Source organism: Podarcis filfolensis, assembly GCF_964270895.1.
Source record: "Podarcis filfolensis genome assembly, chromosome: 7".
Taxonomy (NCBI): domain Eukaryota; kingdom Metazoa; phylum Chordata; class Lepidosauria; order Squamata; family Lacertidae; genus Podarcis; species Podarcis filfolensis.
The window spans coordinates 7,853,138-7,870,233 of NC_139603.1; the positions used below are offsets into that span (position 1 = coordinate 7,853,138).

Below are 17,096 nucleotides of genomic sequence, written 5' to 3' on the forward strand. Positions count from 1 at the left end.
TTCAACCTCAATCTGGAGGCTCTGTGGTGTGCCCCACGCTTATGGGTGGCTAGCCCTGCTCTCGGCCCGCCGCGATGGGCAGCTCGCCCCGCCCCAGGGCGCACTGCCCCAGGCACCCGAGCGCCTTCCTCTGCTGCTGCCTCCCTCCTTCCCTTCCATCTCCTATATTCATTCTCCCTTAATGCCCATGTTCTCTTACACTGTTGACATGGTGCCATCTCTCCCCCCATTGTAGATTAAGATCCTTGACCTTAATCCAGACCAAAAGGGGTTGCTGAGGCTCAGGAAACTCAATGGATTGGGTAGAGGGAGTGGCTAGTTGTGGATGGGTTGTACTTCCGGCAGAGAATCAAGCTTGCAGTTTGGGGGTTCTTCTGTTTCCCAGCCACCTGCGTGGATGCCCTGATGCCTTTTACCAGCTTCAGATGGTATGCCATCTGCAAACCTACCCAGAGAAAGTGAACCTAGCCTTTGCCCTTCATGCACTGGCTACTCAAGCCTAGATTATTGTAATGTGCTGTATATGCCTGAGCTGTATGAGGGGTAAGCTGTATGCCTGAGAACTTTCTAATTCCTGGATCCAGCTTGGATTTAATTCCAGAGGGGCTGGGGCAAACCAGTCAGATGGGCAGGGTACAGTAATAAAAAAATTGTTCCAGTTACAGATGGGTAGCCGTGTTGGTCTGCCATAGTCAAAACAATTTTTTTCCCCCTTCCAGTAGCACCTTAAAGACCAACTAAGTTAGTTCTTGGTATGAGCTTTCGTGTGCATGCACACTTCTTCAGATACACTGAAACAGAAGTTGCCAGATCCTTCTATATAGTGAGAAGGTGGGGAGGGGTATTACTCAGAAGGGTGGTGGGAATGGGTGATTGGCAGATAGCTGTGATGAGCCTGTTGACGACTCTTAACGATTGCAATAGGTCTTACAGGAAAAAGCAAGGGGTGAGAAGGTGAAAAATGGCTTTGTCATGTATAATGAGATAAGAATCCAATGTCTTTGTTCAGACCAGGTCTCTCCATGGTTTTAAGTTTGGTAATGAGTTGCAATTCAGCAGCTTCTCTTTCCAGTCTATTTCTGAAATTCCTTTGTAGTAATACAGCTACTTTGAGATCTTGTATAGAATGTCCTGGGAGATTGAAGTGTTCTCCTACTGGTTTCTCTGTCTTGTGATTCTTGATGTCCGATTTATGTCCGTTTATTCTTTGGCGTTTGTTGTCGAAAGGAAGTGGCTCTGTGCCAGACAGCACTTGGGTAGGCTTCCCTCTCTCAGCTCGTTGGTAGTTAGCAAGACAAAGGCCAGAGCTGAGAATTGCATTATGCGAGCTAGAAGCTAGAAGCTGCAGGCTGGACAGCGGGGAGACAGAACCATGCCTGATTTCTGCAGGAATCCAAGGCTAAGAGGCAAGCAAGTCCCTCTTGTCTGTTAATGCTGTGAACTCTTCCATTGCAGGCTCAGGTTGTACATATGTGTAAATAAACCATACAAGTGAAACTCGAAAATTAGAATATCGTGGAAAAGTTCATTTATTTCAGTAATTCAACTTAAAAGGTGAAACTAATATATGAGATAGACTCATGACATGCCAAGCGAGATATGCCAAGCCTTTATTTGTTATAATTGTGATGATCATGGCGTACCGCTGATGAAAACCCCAAATTGTATATGCTAAAGAGATCACAGTCTCCGCTGTCCTGCAGGAAACACAATGTAAGAGCCCTGAACCCCCTAGAACCTCTCACTGCTTGGAGGTTAGGGTGATGTGCAACAGGATGAAGAGTGGTATAGAAATGTAATAAATAAAATGTAATAAATAAAAAAACCAAAAAAAAAACTCAATAATATAAGGCTGCCTTTAAAGGAAACCCAGAAACTTGAGCTGCTGCAGAATACGGCTGGTCATGTGTTCACTGAAGCCAGATGGCTGGTACATATCACATATCTGTACCAGTTGGGGTGGTTCATTTCCCAGTCCACATTCAAAGTGCTAATTTTGGTCTTTAAAGCCCTAACTGGGGTCAGGTTGTGAACTACTGAGCCTCTTGGGCTTGCTGATCAGAAGGTTGGCGGTTTGAATCCCCGCGATGGAGTGAGCTCCCATTGCTCTGTCCCAGTTCCTGCTAACCTAGCAGTTTGAAAGCACACCAGTGCAAGTAGATAAATAGGTACAACTGTGGCAGGAAGGTAAACGGCGTTTCTGTGCTCTGGCTTCCGTCACGGTGTCCCATTGCACCAGAAGCGGTTTAGTCCTGCTGGCCACATGACCTGGAAAGCTGTCTGTGGACAAACGCTGGCTCCCTCGGCCTGAAAGCGAGATGAGCGCCACAACCCCATAGTCACCTTTGACTGGACCTAACCGTCCAGGGATCCTTTACCTTTTGTTTACCTTTTTTACCTTTACTCATGCTTTAAAATCAGGGAAACTGGCAGACATCGGGGGGGGGGGGGACTTTCTCAGCGGTGGGTGGCCAAGAGATGGTCACTTGGCCCCTTCCATTGTAGTATTCAAGGGGGCTTTCTAAAAATCACTTGTTTCAAAAAGCTTTTAATTGATGGTCACACACATTGCTGTTTTGTTTTATTACTGTTGCTTTGGAAATGGTACTATAGGGACCGAATTATATTTTAAGGCTTACGGCATATGTTATGATATTGACTGAAACAAAATCTCCATCTTCCACCAACCCTTAACACAGAATAAGTCCATGCAATTGCATTCATCTCTTGAGGTCTTGGGCAGCGTATTTCTTGATTAACATGTGTGTTTATGAAATTCTAAATGCACTTTGATGTTGCTGTAAAAACAATGTAGGCTTTCTGCATAAGCCCTCAATGGCCAGTCAAGTGAATTTCACCACTCATGGAAACAATTGTTTTACCAAAGCGCCCTCTATTGACAAGATGTAGATAATGCAGAACATGGTGTTTGTTTTGGCTCTACAAAGCAAACGGGTCTTTCCATGTTTTTTTGTTGTTTAGTCATTTAGTCGTGTCCGACTCTTTGTGACCCCATGGACCAGAGCACGCCAGGCACTCCCGTCTTCCACTGCCTCCCGCAGTTTGGCCAAACTCATGCTGGTAGCTTCGAGAACACTGTCCCACCATCTCGTCCTCTGTCGTCCCCTTCTCCTTGTGCCCTCCATCTTTCCCAACATCAGGGTCTTTTCCAGGGAGTCTTCTCTTCTCATGAGGTGGCCAAAGCATTGGAGCCTCAGCTTCAGGATCTGTCCTTCCAGTGAGCACTCAGGGCTGATTTCCTTCAGAATGGAGAGGTTTGATCTTCTTGCAGTCCATGGGACTCTCAAGAGTCTCCTCCAGCACCATAATTCAAAAGCATCAATTCTTCAGCAATCAGCCTTCTTTATGGTCCAGCTCTCACTTCCATACATCACTACTGGGATGTATGTTAGAAACTACTGTGATTTCCATGTTAGAAACCCGCTTTAAGGTATAAGGCAGTCTCTTTGAACTATTCATGAAGGCAATAAGAAATGCCATCGGGGGATTGGGGGTGAGGTGCCATCGAAAAATGACACCCAGCCATAGCTGTCAAGTGTCCATTATTTGAAGGGACAGTCCCTTATTCCAGCGCCATGTCCCGCTGCTGTCCCTTATTGATTGATGTCCCTTAAAATTCAAAGGAAGCAGCTCCTCTCCCTCCCTCCCTGCCGGCCAGGGAGGAGGGAGGCTCCAACTGTGTTGCTTGACTGTGTTGCTCACCCAATAAGAAGTCTAAGAACGATTGGGGTGTGTGTGGAGCTTGCATGCCTTATGTGTGGCTAGTTAATGCAAGCTGAGGGGGTTTTTGAATGCTGGACGCCATTTTGTTGCACGTGCTGCTGCAAACTTTGCAGTGCAAAGCCAGGCCGGGGAGCCATCTTAAGTTGAGGCTGCATAGGCCTTGTGGTGCATGTGATTCAGATTCTATTCAGTTGAACCTCTGGTTACAAAGTTGGTTGGACAGTGTTCTCGAAGCTATCAGCATGAGTTTGACCAGACTGCAGGAGGACAGGAAGACTGGAGTGCCTGGAACAGGTGAGGCTGCAGGTCCCTTATTTTGGCTGCTGGTCCCTTATTTTCAAGGCTGCTGGTCCCTTATTTTCAAATCTGTAAGTTGACAGCTATGCACCCAGCTCACTCTGTTCCATATGAACCAGGAGAGGCAGGTCCGGTGTTGCCTGGAGGTGGCAATGCGCTGAATCTGGAAAAGACAGAGGTGCTGTGCCCTGTGGGATCTCAGATTAGGAACCTGGAGAAATGACCTGTTTTGGATGAGATTGCACCCCGCTTGAAAGAACACGTATATAATTTGGGGGCGTTCAAGAGATCCAGCTTCAGCTCTGGAGGCGCAAGTGGCTTCAGTGGACCTGAGCTCCTCTTTCTAGCTACAGCTGGTTTGTCAGCTATGACCATTGCAGGACAAAGATATCCTGGCCCCAGCAACTCATGCTCTGGCTAACTTCCAGGCAGAACTGTTGCAATGTACTGGGGTTGTGTGGTGGCCCCAAAACCTGCCTTGGTTGCTAATTTGGTTGCAAAACCTGCCTTGGTTGCTAATAATAATAATAATAATAATAATAATAATAATAATAATAATAATTTATTTATATCCTGCCCTCCCCAGCCGAGGCCGGGCTCAGGGCGGCTAACAACAATAAAATAATACAACATTCTAAAATCATTTCATTAAAAAATTACTTCAAATCAGATTGATGGCAACCATTGGGCTAAAGTTCTATGAGGAATTACCAAAGGAGGGAGTCAGGCTGTGCCCTGGCCAAAGGCTTGGCGGAACAGCTCTGTCTTGCAGGCCCTGCGGAAAGATGTCAATTCAATATATGAAGGGGTGTCTCCTTTTGTATCAACCTACCCAAGTTTATGGATTGGCAGTGGTGCTGTCACAGAGCCTAGGACTTGCTGATCAGAAGGTCGGCAGTTTGAATCCCTGCAATGGGGTGAGCTCCTGTTGCTCGGTCCCTCCTCCTGCCCACCTAGCAGTTCAAAAGCACGTCAAAGTGCAAGTAGATAAATAGGTACTGCTCCTGTGGGAAGGTAAACGGTGTTTCCTTGCGCTGCTCTGGTTCGCCAGAAGCGGCTTAGTCATGCTGGCCACATGACCCGGAAGCTGTACGCCGGCTCCCTCGGCCAGTAAAGCGAGATGAGTGCCGCAACCCCAGAGTTGGCCACGACTGGACCTAATGGTCAGGGTTCCCTTTACCTTTTACCCAAGTTTTTGGCTTGGCAGGAGTCTCTCTTTAAGACAGCACTACACCAGAAGTTCACGTGGCAGCAAGCATGACAGGGCCATCTCCGGGGCAGCCCCCCCAGGGTCATGGAATGCCATCCCCTCCAAGGTGTATCTTCCACCAATATGATATGCTTTCTGTTGTCGAGTCAAGTAATACTGCTTTGCTCATCCTTTGGTGTGTGGAATGGAAGTACTCAAGTTGTTCCTGCAGAATGCTGTTAAATTCTGTATTCATTGCAGGTGTTAACTACAGTGGCACCTCGGTTTTCGAACGCCTCCATAGTCAAATGTTTCGGAACTCGAATGCCGAAAACCCTGAATTAATGCCTTGGTTTTCGAATGCGCCTCGGAAGTTGAACAGGAAAGGCAGTTTCCGTTTCGACTTTTCCGAATTGAGGCTTCCATTTTGAGGCTTCCGCTATCAGTTTTGGAACTTGAATGGATTACGTTCGAAAACCGAGCTATTGCTTTTATGTTTTATAACATTGTGTATTTTAATTTTATACTAATGTACATCCCTTGCCCTGGGACCATTTGGAGAAATGCAGTCTATAAATGTACGGTAATTAAGTTGTTAAGTGCTTTACAGAGCGTGCTTCCTCTTAAGGTAAAGGTAAAGGGACCCCTGACCATGAGGTCCAGTCGTGACCTACTTGGGTTGCGGCGCTCATCTCGCTTTACTGGCCAAGGGAGCCGGCATACAGCTTCCGGGTCATGTGGCCAGCGTGACTAAGCCGCTTCTGGCGAACCAGAGCAGTGCACGGAAACGCCGTTTACCTTCCCACCAGAGTGGTACCTATTTATCTACTTGCACTTTCACGTGCTTTTCGAACTGCTAGGTTGGCAGGAGCTGGGACTGAGCAACGGGAGCTCACCCCATCGCGGGGATTCGAACTGCCGACCTTCTGATTGGCAAGTCCTAGGCTCCAAGTCTGTACTGTCCAGCTTCATGATTAAGGCAAGAACTTACCTGGTAATACGTGCCGCTGTTTCAAGAACTTTAAGCAGGAATGGGATATCCTTTATCATCTCTGACCCTTGTCAGTGTTGGTGGGGGCTGATAGGAACACCTATATAAAGCCCCCAACAGTTACTCTTTACATGGGGGGGGAGGTCCCATTCACACCCATGGAAGCTTTTCTTCAAATGCAAACAGCAGGTACAGGGTCTGCAATCCAGATCAAAAACCCCCTGTAAACACCACAACCCGAGCCAGGGTCATGGACTGCATCAGGACCTTCACAGCTGCAATTCATTTTTTACACATCTAGAACATTTAAAGTGCTTTATTTGGGTATACGGTGTTTATTATCTGCACTCCCCCCACACCTGATATGTGGCAAGTGGGCACATCTCAGGAAATGCCCTTTGTGTAGTTGTGAAGTGATTTTCTGCCTCCCCTTCACTGGCAGCTTTCTGGCATGCTTTTAAGAACTAAACTTTTCACAAAGCATTGGGAAGGACAATGATTTGTACCTCCCGATTTGATTTTAATCTAGGACCTCAAATTTTATTTTGTTGCAATGATTTATCATTTTTTTTTCACCAGTTGGGACGCGGGTGGCGCTGTGGTCTAAACCACTGAGCCTCTTGAGCTTGCCGATCAGAACATGGGTGTTGCTCTGTCCCAGCTCCTGCCAACCTAGCAATTCAAAAGCACGCCAGTGCGAGTAGATAAATAGGTACTGCTGCGGCGGGAAGGTAAACGGTGTTTCCGTGTGCTCTAGTTTCCATCATGGTGTCCTGTTGTGCCAGAAGCAGTTTATTCCCTTGGCCTGAAAGCGAGATGAGCGCCTTCTGGGAGTTGATATATAATGAACTGAAAAAAATGTTGAAATATACATTTGTTAAGAAACCAGAGGCCTTTCTCTTAGGAATCGTCGGTAATGAAATAAATAGAAAGGATCATAAACTTTTCCAATATGCAGTAACAGCGGCAAGAATATTACTGGCCCAGAAATGGAAACAAGAACAAATACCAACGTTGGAGGAGTGGAGAATGAAGCTGATGGACTATGCAGAACTTGATAAACTGACTGGGAAGATCAGATATCTACGAGATCAAAAGTTCATCGAGGACTGGGGAAAGTTAGTTGAGTACTGGGAATGTATAAGTGATAATGGAATAACGCTAGTGGCATTTAAAGAAGCTCTGTAATAACACAAGAAATATTGTAAAAAGGCAAAATAGAAGTGGGGGGTAGGCATAAAGGCAATAGCAAAATTTAGAAATGTGTAATTAAAGAAGTTATAATTCGGATGATTGGCAGAGAGGCCGAAGGAAGTCAAAAAAATGGAAAATGTAATAGAAGTTGTAATGTGGTGTGAATGTATTTTTTTCTTTTTTTGATGGAAAATCAATAAAATATAATTATATATATATAAAAAAAGAAAGTGAGATGAGCGCCACAACCCCATAGTCACCTTTGACTGGACCTAACCGTCCAGGGGTCCTTTGCCTGTACAGTGGTACAGGTTAAGTACTTAATTCGTTCCGGAGGTCTGTTCTTAACCTGAAACTGTTCTTAACCTGAAGCACCACTTTAGCTAATGGGGCCTCCCGCTGCTGCCGTGCCGCTGTGAAGCACGTGAACGTAAGCAGGTACTCGCTTGGTGTTAAATAAGGATCAGGCAGACTCAGCAATGGAGAATAAGAAGGTGAAGTTTATTGCCAGGCAGTAAGGAACCAGTTTGGAATCTCTTCCAAAAGGAACTGGGACCCCGATTGACAGAAATCCAGAGGTCTTTATACCTGAGCAGATCACAGCAAATCATAGATCATGAGACAACCATGAGGCAGTCACGATATTGCCAGCGAAAATTAGCCAGTTAGCAAGCTTCTTGCCATGCTACCAGCTCCTGGTCAAGCACTGGTCAAGCACGGAGTTCTAGTTCTGCTTTCCGATGCTTGCAGTGACGCTCTGTCTAACCTCTCCCCTAGTTATGACAGGACAGGGAGTTTGGAGATTTTGTGGTTTTGCTCTTCCTGTTCTGTGGATTAATTTAGCCTGTATCTGAGGGGATTTTGTACCAGAATCTCTGATTCACGTCTTCCCCTTGTCCAGGGTACACGGATGTTTGTAGGGGAAAGGTCGGCTCCTAATTTTGCTGTTTCAAGCAGTATGCAGTTAGCTAAGGCACAGCTTCCCTTTGATTCAAAATGGATTATAAAATACCGTAAGCCCTGATTATGTGTGAGCATATATGAATATATTGATTACTGATAACTGATTATATGGATAGCATAGGGGTAGCCCTTCTTCCTTGCCTCAGCTGGAGCACGATTTCTGTTCTTATCCTGAAGCAAAGTTCTTAACCTGAAGCACTATTTCTGGGTTAGCGGAGTCTGTAACCTGAAGCGTATGTAACCTGAAGCATATGTAACCTGAGGTACCACTGTACAGTCATACCTCATGTTACGTTTGCTTCATGTTACGTTCTTTCAGGTTACGTCCCGCGGCGACCCAGAAGTACCGGAAAGGGTTACTTCTGAGTTTCGCTGCTCGCGCATATACGCAAAATGAAGTCACGTGCATGTGCAGAAACGCCGGATCGCAACCCGTGCCGCTGCTGGTTGCCCTCTTTTCATGTTGCGAACAGGCCTCCAGAACAGATCCCGTTCGCAACCAGAGGTACCACTGTACTTTTTACCAATTTTCTTACTATTTTGCACAGTGTTCTTATTTGGAACTCTTCAGGTTGAAGCCCTCATGGAGAAGAGCCTCGGATATAATCCAAAGTTGTTGGGTAAACGTGTAAGGGTTCGTGATAAAACACAAACAAGCTTTTCAGAAGGATGCAGAGGGTGGGGGGGTGCCTTATGTCTGCAGGACAGTATTTGAGGATCTCAATAGCAACACCCACACTCTGGAGCAGGGGTAGGCAACCTAAGGCCCGTGGGCTGGATATGGCCCAATCACCTTCTCAATCCGGCCTGTGGACGGTCTGGGAATCAGCGTGTTTACATGAGTAGAATGTGTCCTTTTATTTAAAATGCATCTCTGGGTTATTTGTGGGGCATAGGAATTCATTCATTCCCCCGCCCCCAAATATACAGTGGTACCTCTGGATAAGTACTTAATTTGTTCCAGAGGTCTGTTCTTAACCTGAAACTGTTCTTAACCTGAAGCACCACTTTAGCTAACGGGGCCTCCTGCTGCCGCCGCAGCATGATTTCTGTTCTCATCCTGAAGCAAAGTTCTTAACCACTTAAGCACTATTTCTGGGTTAGCAGAGTCTGTAACCTGAAGCGTATGTAACCTGAAGCGTATGTAACCTGAGGTAACACTGTAGTCCAGCCCACCACATGGTCTGAGGGACGGTGGACCAGCCCACAGCTGAAAAAGGTTGCTGACCTGCAGTGTCCTGCTACAAATGGAGCCAGTCCTTTTAACTTCCCTCCATCTGTTTCAGCATCCAGCCAAGCTGTTTCTATTTGTGAAAGTGTTTGCTAATTGCTGATATTTTAATGCTGCTGTTAAAATCTGCATTGCAGTGGAGTTAGATTTGATGGCTTTAACTTCTAATGATTGATGGCTTGCTTTAAACGTTTTAGCTGTTTTACAACTGGGCGAGTTTCAGATGCTCTGAGTAGTGAGAAAAGCAAAGAATGAGTCTTTTTAAAAATAAATTATTGATATCCTTATCACAATCAACCAACATTGAGGCAAAACTTAAAAACAATATATATTTTCAGCGTGCGCGGGAGTGGCAAATGAAGTTTGATCCCTGCAAAACAAACAATCTAAATAGTCACTTCAATTACATTTTGACACTAATTCAAATATTCATCTGTTAAATGCACAAATAATATTTATTAGAAAAAAATTATACAGACATGTAAAAAATAATCTGAAAACAAGTGAAACTACATTAGATGTTTATACAATTTCAAGGTTTTTAATTATTATTTTAAACTCGTTTCTATATATATGTAGTAAAATTCCCAAAGCGGAACAACATGAAATGTGAAACACATTATATGAATATACCATATATACACATTCTCACAGAGAAAGCATCTCATTCTTCTATATACTGTAGATATTGTGTACAGAACTCAAACCATGCTTCAGTTAAATTCATTAAAATTGAAAGGCCTACTAGCATGAATAAAGGACATGATTTGATCGAAAATCTTCTCTTTTCCTTTTGAGGCAAATTGACAAATTTAGGGAGTAGACAAATCAGTTTTGAAAGTGGCCAGAGAGTTATCACTTCTCATTATGTGGATTTATTTGTTTTGCTCCACTGTCATCTCTGGTCAAAAAGATGCACTCGATTTAGAAACAATACCTCAAATCTACAAAACCTGCTTACAGATGCAGGCTTCACATCTGAATCCTTCTTTAAAAGTGCCTTAAGCTTTGCAGAGACTAGTGAACAAAGAAGCAAAACAAAGGTTTTTTTAAAAGTTCGTTTCATCCACATTTCCAGTGAAAGTTGTTTGGAGAACATTTGGCGTAACTAAAAAGAGACTTTGTAGTCTCGGGAATTCACTTCCTGCAAGACCGTTTGCAAGAGAACACTTCTATTTGCATAGATGAACATTCCCCCCCTCCCTGCCCCGATTTAAAGAGCTAGTAAGACAATCTATTGTCTTCTTGTGGCATTTAAGGCAATGCTCAATAGCTTATTGTTTCTACTGCCACACAAAGTACTTCAGGCTACATTGAACAAAGATGTCCTCACGACATCTCAACAAGAGTTTATGTTTTCTGCCAGCCTCCAAGGAGGGAGGTTCATGACTCTTCCCATTTGAAGGAGGTTATTTCAGATGGCACTGCCACATTTTCCTGTATGGTTAAAAAAAGCCGTCCCCCAGGAACTTCATGAGCAGCCTTCGGTTCTCCCAGCACACTTCAGTAGACTGCGGACTTCTGCTACGCCGCTCATGACAGCAGGAGGAAGGCACTTTGCATTGACTGCTTCCCAAGCTTGGATGGCCTCAAAGACTTTAGGTGGATTGCTAGGACCCAACTCGCAAAGCGCATATGCCGCTGCCAACTGGACGCCCCAGGCCACATCTGCAAAGATGGGAAAGAGAACCATTAATAATGCCCTTGACCAAAAGCCATTCAGGGTTGCAAAAGGAACAAAGTCAACTCAGCGGAATATGGCACTTTCTTCTGGCATCCTGGTCTATTAAGCATTTGCGTTTCCCAGGTCAAACTCGCTTTTCAATTTCCCCTCACACAGAAGCTGGGCTTCACTGCCTCTAGAGAGATTATTATTTTTATATAGGAAGCAGTATAAAGGTAAAGGTAAAGGGACCCCTGACCATCAGTTGTGACCGACTCTGGGGTTGCGGCGCTCATCTCGCTTTACTGGCCGAGAGATCCGGCGTACAGCTTCCGGGTCATGTGGCCAGCATGACTAAGCCGCTTCTGGCGAACCAGAGCAGCACACAGAAACGCTGTTTACCTTCCCGCCGGAGCGGTACCTATTTATCTACTTGCACTTCGAGGTGCTTTCGAACTGCTAGGTTGGCAGGAGCAGGGACTGAGCAACGGGAGCTCACCCCATCGGGGGGATTCGAACCGCTGACCTTCTGATCAGCAAGTCCTAGGCTCTGTGGTTTAACCCACAGCGCCACCCGCGTCCCTAGGAAGCAGTATAGAAATGGTCTAAATAAGCAGAACGCCCACAAATGTTCCTGGGCGTCTCCTTAGCACAGGGCAATAGCTGTCAGATGCTTCACCGCATTACAGTACAGGCAGAATGGTTGTTACCTTTCTCTTTGGCATGCTGGAGAAAGACCCCAATAACGGAACTGATGTTTTCGACCGCAGAAAAAAATCCTTCTCTCAGTCCTATTTGGCCTAGACGACCTGTGAAGAATCAACAGAAAGGGGAGATTGTTATGTAAACTACTTCAGAGTGTGGAGGGCTGGGGGGCACTGACATAACTACATATGAAAATGAATGAGGATGAAGCTAGGCTAGAAAATCTCTTCTGCCCCCCCATCGGACATCTAGCTGCTGCATGGAGGAGCTTAAAGTGATCATCTTCGCTCTGCTGAAGGAAGCGAAGATCTCCTGGCACTTTATAAGCAAGGAACTTGCATAATGTGAGGAAATGGGTAAGAGTCAGATCCTGGACATATTATTTGGTTCTGATACAGCAGCAAGCGTGAGAGAGTCATGGAGGGCACAGCTAAGAAGGCACCAGAAGGGAGACGAAGAAGGAAGAGCAAAGACAGCCAAATCCACATCTATTAATCAGTCCTTCTGCCCTCTGACTCCAAGAAGCATGTTGCCATTCAGCCAGAGATAAAATGGATACAGGATGCTGCAGAGATCATTAATAATAATAATAATAATAATATTAGTAATATTTTTCTATTTATACCCCACCCATCTGGCTGCGTTTCCCCAGCCACTCTGGGCGGCTCCCAACAGAATATTAAAAACATGATAAAACATCAAACATTAAAAACGTCCCTAAACAGGGCTGCCTTCAGATGTCTTCTAAAAGTCAGGTAGTTGTTTATTTCCTTGACATCTGATGGGAGGGCGCCACCACCGAGAAGGCCCTCTGCCTGGTTCCCTGTAACTTGGCTTCTCGCAGTGAGGGAACTGCCAGAAGGCCCTCGGCGCTGGACCTCAGTGTCTGGGCAGAACGATGGGGGTGGAGACGCTCCTTCAGGTATACTGGACCGAGGCCGTTAAGGGCTTTTAAGGTCAGCACCAACACTTTGAATCGTGCTCGGAAACGTACTGGGAGCCAATGTAGGTCTTTCAGGACCGGTGTTATGTGGTCTCAGCGGCCAGTCACCAGTCTAGCTGCCGCATTCTGGATTAACTGTAGTTTACGGGTTAAAGGTACTGTACTTTTTCATGTATAAGACGAGGGTTTTTTATGCTAAAGCAATGTCCAGAATTGGGGCTCGTCTTATACACGGTTAGCGCATTGTTGGGATGGGGGATTGGTTGCTGCTGTGAGAATGATCTCGTCAGCGGTGATTGGTGACTGCGGCAAGGGCTGCTGCTGATAGGCTGTGTGTGTGATTAGGGCGGCTGCTGTTGGTGAGCGGGATAGGTTGTCTCGGCGACATGTGCGATAGCCATTGTTGGTCTGGCGGGTGAGTGAATTTTGGCCCCTGAAAAGCTCATCAACTCTGGGCAATCCCCCCCCCCATTTTCTTAATTTTGAGTCCCCCAAAATAGGAGGCGTGTTATACACGGAAAAATACGGTATAAAGTAGTCTTCTTTTTTGGGTGGGATGTGGGGAGAGATGCCAACAACCCTTTCGTATTAGTTCTCAAGAGACTGCAGCCAGAACGTAAAAGCCATCACCACCGCAAGTTACCGGCTCCTTTTATTCATGCACACAGATGTGGACTAATGTCCCCAGCAGACAAATGGAAAGAGTATTCCAACAAGCCTGGTAGCCACAGAGAAAGTGCTGCAGGAATGCATACTCACCAATCAGTCTGAGCACCGTTGCTACAATTATATCAGAAGGGGAAGAGACGTTGCCATTGCCCTTTCTGTTCTTTATCCACTTATCCATGATAGGCCAGAGTTCTTTGCTGTGGAACGAAGCGGACAATGAGTACATATGTGCTGACTGCCTCCCTTTTTGCCTTTTGAAACCAGCTCGACCTCCACATGCTTTTGATTTGAGAAAACATATTAAGTTGCAGTAACAGCAGAACAACAAGGTTGGCTTAGCAACAGCTGCTTCCCGCAAGCGTATTAGAGGAAGCAGCCTATGGTGAATGGATGAGCCAGGCTGCACACCTTTATTTTAATTATTAAGTACGATAAACAACAAAGACTCGTAATACCTTATGATATGATCGTGGGTCCAGCGCCACTTTTGATGTGAGCACAACAGATCAACAGCAAACACATATTCCCATGTGCTCTCTTTCAGGTCTTCTCCAAATTGCTCACTGAGCTGAAATTCCATCTGTGGACACAACTGTATCACCAAAAGCAGGCTAGAGACCATCATGCCAACATCTGCTGGTGCATTCTGGAAAAATGAATGAGTGCTGATTTTATTCTCAAACATTCTACCCACAAGACCTTATAGAGATGGCTAAAGATTAGTGAGACCACTGGTCACAAAATGGTAGTGCAGATGAACAACCAGTCCCAAAATGGAGCAGAACTGGGTATAATCAGCTGGCTATCACTGACATCACATTCCAACTGCTATCAAATCCATCTTTGCCTTTGGAAATTGCTAAATTCTTTGCCGCTGCATTCTCCTAGTGCCAAGGAGCTCCACGGCTCTGATTTCGTCTCATCCGCAGGCTCTAAGTGGAGAACATGCTGTCTTTTATATTTCCCCCTTCCTACTACCCCACATGCCTATAAAAGTATTTTTTACCCACCTCACAGTGAAAATGGCAATATTATAAGTAGTGTTTTTTTCAGTGGTTTTATTTGGTTCAGCGGCATGTGAAACTGCCCCCCCCCAAATCAAACCCACTTTCTTCAAAGTGATACCCAGCTCTTCAGAAATCAGCATTTGATTAACAGATAACACAATAAATATGCACACTGGCCCTTTCTTATGCCTCTGTGAAAAGTGAGATTCTGCTCTTGTATAATCAACAACCAACTCTTTTCTGGCCAAATGCAAAAAATGGGATCCTGTCAAATGCTCATACCTGTTCCCAATTCAGGTAAGTTCTCAGACATTTCAGCACCTCCCCTCCTGCACGCTGCCTGGCAACCAACTGGATAGCTTTGCTGATCACACCTTCCGAGGAAAAGATCTCATCCCACATGTTCGCAATAAACAAAGTTAGTATGGCCGACTTGGGAAAATCTGGCAGGGAGGAATTAAAATAAGAAAGGAAAACCCTTTAGGCTAGACAATAATCAATATGTATATATATATATATTACAAGTTGGACTTGAAACAAAATGTTGCAGGGGGTTCACTATATAAGCAGTGAGGAGCTAAAGCACTTACCTTTCCCCCTTTCCATGTCCCTTTTCCAGTTTACGCTCAATACTCTCTCTCTCTCAGTACTCTCTCTCTCTCTAGACCACTGCACATGCTCAGTATATTAATCACGCCTCCATACCAGCTAAATGTGTCTCCTGCACATACTCACAAAATTATCTATTATATAGATCTAAGGAGCTTAGGCTCTCCTCAAGCAGCCATACCCTAAAGGTAACGCCAAGGATTTAGGCTGCAATCCTGACCCCTGGGTGGCAGTGGTGGGACTTGTTTCTTATTCTATTCTATTTATAAAAACAGATGTTAGATACAGTGGTACCTCGGGATGTGAACGGGATACGTTCCGGAGCCCCATTCACACCCTGAACAGAACGTAAGACGCAGCCACGCATCCGCAGTTGCAAAACCCGGAAGTAATGCACTTTTTATTCCGAGGTATGACTGTACTGCTGTATGATAAATATATATACATATATCACTGCAGTTTACAATATAAAAACAAAACTACAGCATCATAGAATGTTAAAAACAAGTTAAAAGCAAAAAGAAATTAAAAGCAAACATCCAAAAACTTTATTGCCTGCATAGGCGGCTGGTGGTGCTAGGGTAGAATAGGCAGCCAGGAAGGGGGAGAGGAAACGCTCCCAGGTTGGCATAGTGAAGAGACCCTGATAGAGCCCATTGAGATCACCATGGCTGTGCTGACTTAGGATCCAGTGGGTCCAGTGGTTGGGCCTCTACCTCCAGGACAGTTTACAAACTTTTCATTTTTTAAAAAACAAAAACACAAATACGTAAAACCACAAATCATTTTGTTTCCCCTGCATTTGGGTAGCCTGATGCCTGGATGTGTATATTCTGATTCAGGTTTTTAATATGCTTGTGTATTTTTGTTCTGGCTTGCGAATCACTTCGGGACTTTTTGTAATGGGAAGCAGTGTGTGTGTGTGTGTGTGTGTGTGTGTGTGTGTGTAACCTCAATGCAGTAGAGGAGGAGATCAAGCCCTTCCATTAGGGAGGAAGCCCCAGGTGTGAATAAGGTCCTCTGCATTAGTTCTTTATCCTGCAATGGCCCAGTCCACACAATTATTCCCCCTTTTGTATATTAATGGAGGGCAGGAAATCACACAGACCAGACCCGCTGCCCAGTTCGCCATTTGTGTGGAGGGTGTGGTTTGCAGTGGAGGCTGTATCACAGAGGAGAGAGTATTGCACCACTTCTTCTCCATAATACTGCAGTGTTACTCTGACGGAAATGTATGAACCAGGCCTGTGGGTTGTTTAATCAGCCAACAACCCTGGTAAACAGACCTTTGCCAAAACAGTGAGTATACATTGATTTATTTCGTTTATGAACCGCTTCCCATGAAACATCCAAAAGCAATTAACATATCTGGATTCAGCTGGAACACAATGCGTAAGACGCTTTCCACCGTAAAAAAGACAAAGACAGATCATACCTTCCTTAAGAAGACTGTAGCAAAACAGGCGTGCTTTTTCAAGGTCTCCCAGCTGCCGGCATATTCCAACATACACCCTGCAGAGGGCCTGAATGTGATTGTGGCCCAAGGTCATCTTCTGTTTCTTCAGTTTCTTCAGAATGGTCTGCAACGCTGTCTCGGCTAAGTGCTGTAACATGCAAAATGGTATTTTCCATTGAGGATATTTCAACATGTATAATATACCTTATTATCAGAAAATAATATACTTCTGTCCTTGAACAGAAATGCTGATGATCTTCAGAGCTAATTCTTTATCAGATACAGGCAATAAAATAGAGAAGAACAGATCTGTCCAAGCAAGCCCAAGGACAAACATGTTTTAAAACCACTGGAAAAGTGCACTCGTGGCAGTTTGCAGCTGAAACTGGTAAGCTGCAAAGGTTAAAAAGACAGAAAACCAGCAACTAAACACCA

General features: G+C 45.0%; 1 protein-coding gene across 2 annotated transcripts in view; it reads right to left on the reverse strand.

The window, feature by feature from the left end:
- Nucleotides 1-10,041: 10,041 nt before the first annotated feature.
- Nucleotides 10,042-17,096, reverse strand: part of ICE1 (interactor of little elongation complex ELL subunit 1) — a 36,828-nt gene continuing 29,773 nt past the window's right edge. For both annotated transcript variants that reach the window (XM_083624568.1, XM_083624567.1), the window contains 6 exons: nt 16,641-16,809; nt 14,879-15,039; nt 14,045-14,235; nt 13,680-13,786; nt 11,983-12,081; nt 10,042-11,277 (listed from right to left, as the gene is read on the reverse strand). In XM_083624568.1, coding sequence (XP_083480694.1) covers nt 11,081-11,277; nt 11,983-12,081; nt 13,680-13,786; nt 14,045-14,235; nt 14,879-15,039; nt 16,641-16,809 — 924 coding nt within the window. In that variant the 3' untranslated portion in view covers nt 10,042-11,080. The remainder of the gene's footprint in view (nt 11,278-11,982; nt 12,082-13,679; nt 13,787-14,044; nt 14,236-14,878; nt 15,040-16,640; nt 16,810-17,096) is intronic.